At 34.5% G+C, this 13,099-nt stretch overlaps 1 protein-coding gene across 1 annotated transcript in view; it reads right to left on the bottom strand.

Annotated features, from left to right (window-relative positions):
• Tc2n (tandem C2 domains, nuclear) overlaps positions 1-9,677 on the bottom strand; it is a 28,871-nt gene extending 19,194 nt beyond the window's left edge. The window contains exons 1-2 of the mRNA XM_051196480.1: positions 9,566-9,677; positions 7,081-7,311 (exon numbers count right to left, since the gene is read on the bottom strand). Of these exons, the coding sequence (XP_051052437.1) occupies positions 7,081-7,311; positions 9,566-9,632 (298 nt within the window). The 5' untranslated portion in view covers positions 9,633-9,677. The remainder of the gene's footprint in view (positions 1-7,080; positions 7,312-9,565) is intronic.
• Between the last annotated feature and the right edge of the window lie 3,422 nt (positions 9,678-13,099).

Below are 13,099 nucleotides of genomic sequence, written 5' to 3' on the forward strand. Positions count from 1 at the left end.
AAGATTGTCTTTTCACTACAATGTTAACTGGATACTGATATGGGGGGAGACTTAATAATCATATCTATTTTGAAAATTATATATAGTTCACAAATCTAAGTTAAACATCAAAGACAAATAAACCTATAGTTAATTTATCTGTTGGAAAGGTTTTGAACACAAAACATTTATCATTAAGCATCTATGGCTTGTGGCTAGCTTTTCATTCTGAACCCTCAGGCAAGCATCATTAAATAATAAATAATATATCACCACAAAAAAACATTAACATATGGGAATTAAAGAAACTAAAAGCTTCCATACAGCAAATGATATCATTCAGACAAAGCAGGCTAGGAAGAGATTTTTTTTTTTTTTTACTAACTACACATCTGATAGAGGACTAATATCCAAAATACATAAATAACTCAAAATGGACATCAAGAAAACAAAAAAACACAGTTATCTGTACTTATCTAAACAGAACTGTCAAAGGAAGAAACTTGAATGGCTAAGTAGCACTTAAATGTTCAACATCTTTAGTCATCAGGAAAACGCAAATCAAAATTATTCTGAGATTTCACCTTACACCAATCAGAATTGCCAAAATCAATAAAACAAATGACAGCTCAAGCTGGTGAGGAAATGGAGTACGGGGAACACTCATCCACGGCTGGTGGGAGTGTGAACTTCTCCTGGTACTATGATATCAGTGTGGCAGTTCCTCAGGAAGATGGGGATCTATCTACCTCAATATCCATCAATACCACTCTTGGGCATACATATCCAAAGGATGCTTCCTCCTACTACAGAGACACATTCTCAACCATGTTCATTGTTGCTCTTTTCATAACAGCCAGAAATTGGACATAGTCAGCTTAGATGTTCATCAACAGAAGAATGGATAAAGATACAGTAGTGCGTTTACACAATAGAGTCAGAAAGGGTGGAAGAGCCAGAGGGAATGGATGACACCAAAAACATAAGCCCTTCTAAACAGAGCATGACCAGAGCACATATTAACAGAGATTGTGGCCGCAGGCACAGGGACTCACTGGTCTGCACCAGATGGAGTCCCTATCCCTAGCCAAAAAGCTTTCTCCAGTTGACAAACACAATGCCAATGAAAAATTAGTTATTTCCAAGAAAGTCTCACTATGGGGAAAACGGTCTCTTAAAGGTAAGCCCACTGTCCAACAGTGGATGGAAAACACAAAAAAACTCCATGGCATCTTTGGAGATTCTTTGTCTCATAATGTTGTATTAGGGCATTTTATTTATTTTACTTTACAGATCCTTTGCATACATAGCATGACTTTCAGTTTTGTGTTTTTATGAGATTACTGTGACTATGTATGTTTCTTGTGATTTTTTTAATCTTTTTCTCTGTTTGTTTTATCTTAATTTTTATTATTCCTTAGATGCCTGTTTGTTTTCTAAGAACATACAGAAAGATATGGATTTGAATGGGAGTGGAATCAGAGAGGAATTAGAGGAGTTTGGGGTAGGAATCAGAATACATTCTATGGAAACATTCTATTTTCAATAAAGGAAAAACTAAATGAAAAATAAAGACCAGAAAACAGGAAAAACACATACATTTAAGAATATGTGCATATGCATTAAGAGGAAAAACAAAAATATGGTAGTAATTGTGATATTCAGTGAATAGGAGGTAGGCTTGCTGGTAATTCTCCATTTTCCTTACTTGGGTGGTGCCTGTACATGTATTTACTTTTTAATACATCACTGAGCTTTATATTTCTGTTTTGTGCATTTTCCTCCATATATAAGACACTTAAATTTTAAAAGGCTAAAGCAATTTTAAAATTCCTTTCAGGTTTAATTATTATATAGCATAAACTAAGATTTTTTTCCAAAAGTTTTAAATTACAATGGCTAAGTCAATACAAGAATCTGAGTTTATTTCCTAGACCCCATCAAAGCTGCTGGGCATAGATGTGTATGCTTGTAATCCCAGTGCTGAGAGGGCATGATGGCCAGTCCATCCAGCTTAAGAGAGGGATCTTCTCTTTTTTAAAATTTTTTTCTTATTTTACATATCGATCCCAGTTCCCTCTCCCTTCCATCCTCCCATTCCCACCACAGATCCCTGCCATCCCATCCCCCATCTACTCCCCAGGGAGGGTGAGGCCCTCCATGAGGGATCATCAAAATCTGTCAAGTCATTTGGGGTAGGGCCTGGGAGGCAGACAGTACTACTAAAACTGTCACCAGAGAAAGTCTTCTCGTCTCCTTACATGCATGCAGCCATATATATGCACATACACTTTTTAAATGTTTAAGTTTAAGGACTGAGAAGATGGCTTAATCACTAAGTGCCTGCCTTACATACAGGAGGCTCTGACTCTAGATCTCACCACATAAAAGCCAAATGTGTTAGCACTTATCTGTCACCCTAGCTCTAAAAGAACAGAGACAAGAAATTCCCAGAGCCCATTTGCCAGCCAATGTAGCCAACTGGTGAGCTCTGGGCTCAGGGAGAGACAGTGTCTCAAAAATAGGATGGAAAGCAAAAGAAGACAGCTGGTGTCAACCTCTGACCTCAAGTACAAATATGCACTCACACACAGTTTACACTCAAAAACACAGAATTTATAAAAAAATAAAGTTTAAATTATTACCATCTTTTGATTCTCTGTCCTACTTAAAATTGAACCTACAAAATAAACTGGTATTTTCTGAATTAAGCTAAATTATAAAAACAAATTATTTACACTGAAAACTTATTTATTTTTCAGAAAAGAAAAATAAAATATGAGATATGAGAAGAAATTTTATCTTCACTCTGTTTCAGATAACACTACATAACCAAGTACAGTACAAAGGCAGGAAGACTAAGAGTTGTAATGTCTGAGAGCCATCATTTACATACCTTACAAAGTAACACTTAAATAATTTAGCACATAAAATGTTACTATAAGACTTAGTTTATAGCTGGGCTTTGGTGCAAGCCTTTAGTCCCAGCACTCAGGAGGCAAAGGCAGGTGGATCTCTGTGAGTTCAAGGCCAGCCTGGTCTATAGAGCTAGTTCCAGGACAGGCTCCAAAACTACAGAGAAACCCTGTCTCAAAAAACAAACAAACAAACGAACCAAAAAAAAAAAAAAGTTTTAGCTATCATTGACAGTGGTTTTGCTGTCTCAGAATTGCCTCCCCATCTTGTTCCATCAATCATACATAAACATAAATATACATATATTTGACTTTACCTATGTAATTCAAAATTCAATTTTTCTAGTAAGTACATGAGAAGAACAAAAGAAACCCTATAATCTATTGCTGTATATTTCGTACTTTTTTAACTATTTAAAGATACTAAAGCATTGTGGTTTGGATGAAAAATGTCCCACATTGGTTCATGTATCTGGCAGCACTGGTTGAGTGGTTATGGAACCTTTGAGAGCTACAGTTCTGTTGAAGAAGTATGCTACCATGGTCACCAGGAAAAAGAGAGTCTTGCCCCCTTTTAATGCTCATTCTCTCTGCTCCCTGTGTGTGATCAGCCAGCTCCCTGCTCTGTCCATTTGCTGTCATGTCTCTCCACCATGATGATCATTCTTGCTCCTACTCTAGACAAAATAAACTCTTTCTCCTTTTGTCATGGTATTCATCACAGCAACAAGAATGCCTCGTGTTTCTAAAATATAATTTAAATAAAGTATGTCACATCCATATGATGACATGCTATAAAGCCATTAAAATCAGTGACTATGGCTGTAAGACTGAAAGTATGTGTGGTGATATATTTATGAATATGATATATTATGAATAAAGTCACTGAAGATCAGAATGCAAAGACAGACACACTAGTGAGTATAGTGAACAGGCAGTGGTAGCACATACCCTTAATCCCAGGACTCAGGAGTCACAGGCAGATGAATCTCTGTGAGTTCAAGGCCACCCTGGACTACCTAAGAGTGAATGGGTCTAGAAGAGAAACACAGCTCATGCATTTAATCCCAGGACTAGAGAGAATATAAGGAGCTCAGTGCAGTCTCAGGAACAGTCTGAGATTTGGTGAGGAGCAGTGTAGTCTGGAGATGCAATTTGAGGTTTGGTGGATCACCCCTTTGTTCAGAGCATTGACAGAGATGAGAGATCTCAAGTGGCTGGCAGCTTGGCTTCTCTGATCTTCAGCTTGAACCCTCTGGGTTTTATTATTTGTGCTACAAGTATGGTTGTTCTGGCTAAGGCCTATGTCAACTTGGTAGAAGCTAGTCATCTGAAAGGAGAAAACCTCAATTGAGAAAATGTCTCCACAAGATTCAGCTGTAGGGCATTTTCTTAATTAGATGTTGATGGAGGAAGAGTCCAGCCCATGGTGGGTGGCATCATCCCTGGGATGGTGGTCCTGGGTTCTATAGAAAAAAGTAGGCTAAGCAAGCAAAAGGAAGCAAGGTGGTAAGCAGCACCCTTCCATGGCCTCTATATCAGTTTCTGCCTCCAGGTTTGAGTTACTGTCCTGACTTACTTCAGTGATGAACATGATATGAAAGTATAAGTCAAATAAATCCTTTCCTCCCTAACTTTCCTTTTGGCCATAGCATTTCACTGCAACAATAGAAACCCTAATACAATAGTTTAATTTTAATGCTTTTAACATATGTGAATGAAAAGAGAAACAGAGTCCTGACAAAAAATAACTGATAACTTGGGTCCAATCCCTAAATCCTTTTGATGGAAGGAGAGAACTGACTCCTGCAAGTTGACTTCTGACTTCCACATGAGCACCCACATACACACATACATAAATAAATAAACGAGGGGGTAATTGATCAACTGATTTGGATACCCTGTGAGTCACAAGTTTTAAAAACTATTTTTTGAGAGACACTTGATGTGTGCAAAGTAGGGCCATGCACTAGGTTCATTTTTCTTCCTTAAGGAAAAAAAATCACTTCTGTTCCAACAAACCCAATATGTCCTACAAACAATAAATTATAAAATGAAACTGAACAAGTAAAATTCCTAAAAGTACCACAGTATAAATAAAGTAGTGTGTAAAGTAGTGTATAACACACACAGTGAGTTATCTGTCTCAGATGACTAATTTTAAATAAAGTAGTGTATAACACACACAGTGAGTTATCTGTTTCAGACTAATTTTAACTTCAGTGTAAGGCAAAGCCAGCACTACGCAGAGTACACAAAATCCAAAGAGTACAGGCAAATAAGCTACAAGCAACCAAGGATGTTAAAAGAAAGGTTAGAATCCTGGAAAGGAGAAACTCTAAAGTTTGATGAAGTTTGATCAAGTATCTGGCTAATCCCTGAACAAAATATCAAGAGCTGACACCTAAGGCAACATTTGTAGTTCAAGTTCAACCCAGTTACAACTCTGGAGGGAGACAGGTAGGGGTGGAAAAGGGAAATAGGACTTGTCAAATCAATATTACCAACTCTAGAGTCTCCACAATATCACTAAATATCCAAAATATAAACCAAAATTAGTCCACATAAAAAATAATTGAAACATGCAATCCATTTTCAAGGGGGAAAGGGTAACAGACAGAGCCTAAATCTAGATGGATGACCTAGGTATTGAAATTAATATAGACACACCACTACAACTAGCTAAAAGACATAAAACACTTTCATAATGATATAATAGTACATAAAAATGATAAATATACAAAAAGAAACAAATACAAATTCTAATGTACAATGTCTAAAATAAAATATTCAGAAAATAGACTTAAGAACAGAATGAGGATAACAAATGAGAAAGGCATGAACTTGAAAATGGGCCAATTATTCTCAAACTAAAAAAAAAATTATTGAAGAAACAAATAAGTCTCAAGAGACCCACAGAACAATATCAAAAAGTCAAACTGTGTATAACCAGAACCCAAAAGAGAAAGGAGAAGACAAAACAGAAAAAATATGTGGACAAGTATTATATTCCTTGACATGTGTTTGAATTATATTTATTTGTCAATATTCAACAAAAATATTTAAAACAACAAATACACACAAAAGAAGGTACATTGTAAATAAGATTTATATTAAAATAAAATTCTAAATAGTCACTAAACTTCAGTAAATGATATGTATGAATATTTAGAAGAATTATATTGATGATTTCAAATCATTCTTAAATGCTTCACCCATTCTCTGCCAAAACAGAATAGAAGGATGGCATTATATAGATTAATGATTTAAAAAATACAGTAAAATGCTAATTGGACAATTTAAGTTTTAGGCATAAAGGTATAACTGTTAAGTTCTTTCAATTCCTTTATATACTTGAAATTCTCTAGCACAATTTTGGGGGAAAAGGACACTGTGACTGACAGTATTTCAATGGACTAATACAAATTATTTTTGTTTAATGAGAGCTACATGCTGCTTCGTTTTATCCTTACTAACTGACCTCTACAACGTGAGCCAAATTTCAAGCAAGGGATTTATCTTATTCATGTGCCTGTTAGTCTGGGAAGTTTACCTGAAAAGGAAAGAAGGCAGTAAGGAAGGGAGGAGGAGAAAGCAGAGTGGGGATGCAGGAGGAAAGACAGATCTCCAGGAAGAACAACAGACAGATTGCTTGTTCTCTGTGGAAGTAAATTATTTCTGCTTCATTCTTTACTGATTAAATTCTTTTCCTTTTGTCTTTCTAGTTGCATAAAGGAGAATATGCCTATTTTTTTTAGGTCAAACTGGAGGCGCCAGAGAGATATGACTCGACAGTTAAAAGCACTTGCTGCTCTTCCAGAGCACTCAAGTTCAGTGTCCAGCATCCACACTAGGCAGCTCACAACCACTTGTAACTCTAGCTCCAGGAAGTCCAAATCTCTTTTGTGGCCTCCACAGGCATCAAAAAATATGGTACACACCAATATAAACACATACACATATAAATAAAAATATATCATTTTTAAGCCAAACTATATATAAATGTGCCATGCTATATTGTGACCAGTTTCCACAAAGGGGCATTTCAAAAATATTGTTCAGAAAAGAACTCAAGATATAAATATTTGTATAAACTTGTATAAAAAATATATAAAGCAAAATAACACCATTAATAGCATTTAAATGGTTCATGTTGACTTTTAAATCATGATATTTTATTGTTTACCTTCCAGTTCATCCAGATGTGAGGGAGTTCCTTGTGTCCTGGGCTGAATATAAGATAATTTAAACCTGGGCACCACAAATGGTACTTCTTTGCCATCGCATGGTAATTTGGAAAGCAAATAATCCTCACTACAGCCAACTTGGGACTTTACTGAAACAGAAGTCAATGGAGGTGTACATATGGTACTTTGGCTATTTGAGACAGATGCTTTAAAGTCCTTTTCCACAGAAACTGCATTCAAAGGAAGAAAAAGATCAGAAGTAAGTCACAATTATGCATATAGACTATATATAATAATCTAAATCCATAATGGTTAGTACTTTTTAAATCAATTTTAGTTTTACTTTCATTACATTTTGATATTTTGTTTTGAGACAAGGTCTTACTATATAACCCTAACTGACCTGGAACTTGCTTGATATGAAGACCACACTTTCCTGGAATTCACAGAGATCTGCTGGCTTCTGTCATTTGCTTCTGTCTCTTGAATGCTAGGGCTAAGAGTGTATAACACCATGCCTGGCCTTTTAAAAATAATTTTAGAAAAACATTCTGATACAAGCTACCCTGAGTTCTAACAAACACTTCTGGAATTTACATTAATCTTGATGAACCAAGATTTAATAAATTAATATGTGACTGCCAAAGCACATTATCCTATTAGAATGTAAAAAAGTTTTTAAGATTCATTCCCATAAAAGCTCATTATGGAAAGTAAGTTTACTTCACAGTTTAATTAGTAATATCTTCAAATAAAAACCTAGTCATTTTAAAATGCTATAAACAAAGCAACTTTTGTTGTTAATTCTATGGGTAAACCTGAGTCCCAAATACATGTGAATTCTGAGAAATAAGTCAAAAGTTTTCAAGTCTACAAAACTCTCCAACAAATCACAAAATAAAATGCATACTAACTAAATATTTGTCATATTAGCAAATTCCCCTGCCTGAGCATCTATAGACCATTTCATCTATTCTGTAAAATAGTATATACATAGCTATATAACCTAAGATAGGGTGGGAAAGGATCTTTATATATAGTTGGTATTATATGTAGAATGAATAAAAGTACAACTACTATAGTGCAGGAATTTATGAAATGTTTTAATGTAAAACAGAAAACTTCTGCTATAGACTGGATATGGTTTAAGTGTATTGCCTATGGGTTGACATTTAACCCCTACTGTAAGGGTGTTAAACCCACAATCCACATTGAAAAGAAAGTGAAACTATCTATGAAAACTTAACTAAATCATGTGTTTAGATATGGGGGCTTTGGATTCGTTTCCCTTGGCAGAGTAGAGAATCCATGGTTGAATGCTGATGGCTTTGTAAGAGACAGAGAGAGATCATTACACGTGTTCATTCTCTGCTTTTATATCAAGTGATATTCTATACTGCCTGAGGATACTGCCAGCAAGAAAACCATCATTACCTTTGATCTTTAGAATTGTGGGCCAAAATAAACTCCTTATCTAGTCTATAATAAGCAGAGACACTGTGTTTCTGGCATCAAAAAAATGGACTAATAAAACTTCATATCCAAATATATACTAAGAAGCTCTATCGTACAAGAAATAAAGAAGCAGAAAAAGTAAAGTTAGAATCTTAACCCTGAAGTGATAAGAAATCATACAATATAAAAGGAAATCTCTAGTCTAGGAATTTTTCATGAATGTGGATCTTGTTCCTTCTTCAGTGATTATCTTATATGGGTTTCTACTGCTGTGATAAAATAGCATGACCAAAATCATCTTAGGGAGGAAAGGGTTTAGTTCAGCTTATAGCCTGTAGCCCATCATCCAGGGGACTCAGGGAGGAACTAAAGCAGATGCCATGGAGGTTGCTGCTCACTGGCTTGCTGAGCCTGACTTCTTACAGCACCCAGGACCACCAGCACCACCTACAGTGAGCTGTTCCACACAAACACATCAATAATCAATCAAGAAAATGCACTACAGGCTTGTCTACAGGAAAATCTGGTGGAGAGTTTCTTAACTGAGTTTCCCTCTTCCCAAATGACTCTAGCTTGTGTCAAGTTAACATAAAATTAGCCAGCACAGTGCTCATTCATTCACAAGACATTTTGACTGTAACTGAACATGAAGTGGAAGTTGTTTTTATTTGCATCAAAACATTTATCAGAGTTTGTTTCCTAGCACACCTCTCCCCTTACCTTGACTGTTTTATTCCATTCACCTGCCTATGTCCAACTCTCAGATTTTTGTACTTCCCTCTTTCTGTCAGCTTGCCAAATCCCATTCCGGCTCCCACAGCAAACGTTCTTCTTTATGGTGATGTCCGGGATTGTCTCATGGTTTAAATTAATCTCTCCACTATACCTCAAGGTCCCTGGGAGTTCTGAAGTAACAACCCAGTGTGCCTTCCCTTTTGGCCTTCCCATCAAAGTCAAAAACATTCCTATTTTACTCATTTATTAAATGCACAGAGAAGCACTGTTTACCAAAATCAAAATAATACTCACACTTGTGCTTTTCTGTTTCACCATAGAAACATCCTCTACAGCAACTCTTTAGAAATTCTGCTGCCATTACATTAAATTTCTAATAACCAGAAAATTTCCAATAGCAACCTGATAAAAGAGAAAGCATAAAACTTCATGGTTAATGTCACTAACAATAAACAAGCCATATTATCTATATGTTTCTAATGCAATGAGGGCTCTGAAGAAAAATATTTGATAAGAAGATAAATTTTACTCTTTTATATGATTTTATACAACCTAAGACATCAGAACAGCATACTTAAAATTATTAAATGAACAATTTCAATGTTATAATTTGAGAAAGAAAAATACCCTTTTTAATATTCTCGTACATCTTTGATACATCTATGTCCAAACAAAACTTAAAAGAAATTATGACTGGCATAAAAAGTATGACAGAAAAATTTCACTTCTTCTATATCAATTATTTTAATAATCCAAATCCTTTGTAATTGCAGCCTAATGAGCAAATTACTATAAACACTATGTCCTGTTAATCCTTAGAATTAAACTAACAGAAAAATATATCCAAAATAATTGTATCATTCACACACACACACATATACACACACTCACAGGTAGGAGGGAGGGCAAGCACACAAATAAGAAATATTGCAAATGGATTTTGTATTATATTTATCAGAATCATGGTACATGAGAATGTTTTGTGTAATTTTCTACCCTGATTATCAATGTGCTTCTCCAAAGGAACTCTCTTCATTTCACCTACTTAAATTCTATACAATTTTGTGGAAAATTTTAACACAAAGAGAACCTACAATAACAAAATCACCAAAATTAAACAATTTTCATCTCATGGCAAATCTTATTTCATCTTTACCTTTCACTTTCCCTATACTTTTGGCATACTTTGAAATAAATTCCAATGATATAATTTAATCTAAAATAATTAAATAGTAATCACTAAAAGATGTGACAGAGGCCTCAGAATCTTACTTTGAGAGGCTCTCACTAGCTGAAGTATTAAAACAAACTATCTGAAATGGATTATAACATTTCTAAAAGGTAAAAATGTTTTTCAAGACAGGGTTTCTCTGTGTAACAGTCCTGGCTGTCCTAGAACTCCCTTTATAGACCAGGCTGGCCTCAAACTCACTGAAATCTGCCTGCCTCTGCCTCCCAAGTGCTGGAATTAAAGGCCACCACCACTGCCTGGCTTTAAAAGGTACTTTTAAAAAAATAATCATAATAGCATTATCACATAAAAAATTTAACATTAGCAACATGAAAAAATTAATGTAATTTGTATCTAGTTTCACCTATGATTTATATTTTTTAAGAGTTGTTTTTGTAAAATTCAAGATATTTGGATTGTTGTACCTTTTGCTATTAGAATAGTACCACTAGTTATGTGTATATATATTACTCAGGTATTTCTTAGCATATTATCTAAAATATAGCACTACTGGGCCAAAAGGTACATATGTGTAATGCTGCTTATAGAGCTAAAATTTCTCTGAATAACTACCATATCTCATATAAAAGTATATAAAAATCACATTTGTTGGCAACAAAGTGTTATTCAAATGCTGCAGTTTTGTGTGATAGAAAGAAATGATTGGACTTTATTGTTTAAGTTGCATCTCCCTTATTAAAAATGATGTTGGGAAGGGCTGGTGAGATGATAGCTCAGTGATTAAGAACACTGACTGCTCTTTCAGAGAGCTGACATTCAATTCCAAACACCCACATGGCAGTTAACAACAGTATATAACTCTAACGCCCTCTTCTGGATTTTGCTGGCACTTCACCCATGTGATACACATACATCTGTGCAGGCAAAACACTGATAAACATAAAATAAAAATAACTAAATCCTTAAAAGATGATGTTGAGCATCATTTAAAAAATACTTAAGGCTAAATTATAGTTATTCCTATGAATTATCTGTGTCCATGAGCTCTCATTTACCTAATTTAGAAGTTGTTTGTTTCAGAAATTAATTCATGCCCATTACATGAAATGTTCTTTTAACCTGTCCTTTGATTCTTGGTTTGATTACTCTTATGCAAAAGTGTTTGCATAAGCTTGGGATGTAGCTCAGTGGCACAGGACTTACCTAGCATGTGAAAAGTCCTAGATGGGATCCCCAACACCAAACTTCATATACATCTATACATAAAAAATACTACATACATACCAATTGAGTATTTGTTGTTTAAAATGCTTGAGATCAGAAGTGTTTCAGATTTTGGATTTTTAATATTTATACATACATAATGAAATACCTAGGGAAGAAACCAGATCTAAGTATGAAATGTACTGTTTTCATATATACTTTATATATCCAAAAGTAAAATTTTCTACTTGTAGGATCATATTAGTACTGAAGTTTCAGATTCTGAAACACTTTGAATATATAAACATATGAACATATATATATATACATATGTAATTATGTCTATGATCTTCATCTTTGCAGTTAGAATAAGTCATAGTAAAGTTTCTCCATATCTAGGTCATAAATAATTTTTCCATCTTTACAAGGTTTTTCTTTATTAAGACAATGTTTCTCTGTGTAGCTCTGGCTGTCTTGAAATTCACTCTGTAGACCAGAATGGCATCAAACTCATCCAGATCTGCTTGCCTCTGCCTCCCAAGTGCTGGGACTGAAGGTGCGCACCACTGCCCCCTGGCTTCTTCAAGTTTATTTTAATTAGTATGTTACTTTTTATATGGTCATCCTGGTGCACGATATGAGAAATGTATCCAAACCTATCTTACCCCAGTACAAACATCACATATTCAAAATTCCATGTGCTCATTTCAGCAGCATATATATTAAAACTAGAGTGGAGATTAGCATTGCCCTTGTGTAGAAATAATGTGTAAATTGGTGAAGCATTCCATATTTTTACCTCTATATCTGGAACTCACACACATCCACGCACACACTTGAAAAATAATAAATAAATGAATAAATTTATAATGAATAAATAAGATAATTTTTAATTCTTATTTTTCTATACCATTTTTAGGATGTCCCTGTGTTAAAATATTAAATTTCCAAGTATAATTGGGTGTGTTTCTGTATTTTCTATTCTCTTCCATTGGTCAATGTACTCCTCTGTCAACACCATGTGGTTTTAGTTTTAAGGGTTAAAATGTACAACAGGGCTAGCCATACTTGCTACTTTTCACTTTCAGCTTTTTCTTAGCTACTCATGCTTGTCTAATCTTATCAATTAACTTTCTATCTCCAGGAGAAAAACATCTGATGATACTTTCATTAGGAACATAGTAGACTTCTATTTTATAAAAACTGTCATTTTAAGGATATATATTTGTAATTGCTTACTTGATTATTTAAAATTCATGTTTTGAGAACTAACCAAGTCCAAATGGGCAAAGGATTTGGTATTTCTCCAAGATAAAAAGAAGTCAATAAACATTCAAAGGGGATAAACTTCAATAAGAGAAATACAAATAAAATTACAATGAAATGTCACATTACAAACTAGTTGAAAACACATAAAAAATATATGAAGAAAA

This window comes from Phodopus roborovskii, unplaced genomic scaffold, assembly GCF_943737965.1.
Source record: "Phodopus roborovskii unplaced genomic scaffold, PHOROB, whole genome shotgun sequence".
In the NCBI taxonomy this organism is placed as follows: Eukaryota; Metazoa; Chordata; class Mammalia; order Rodentia; family Cricetidae; genus Phodopus; species Phodopus roborovskii.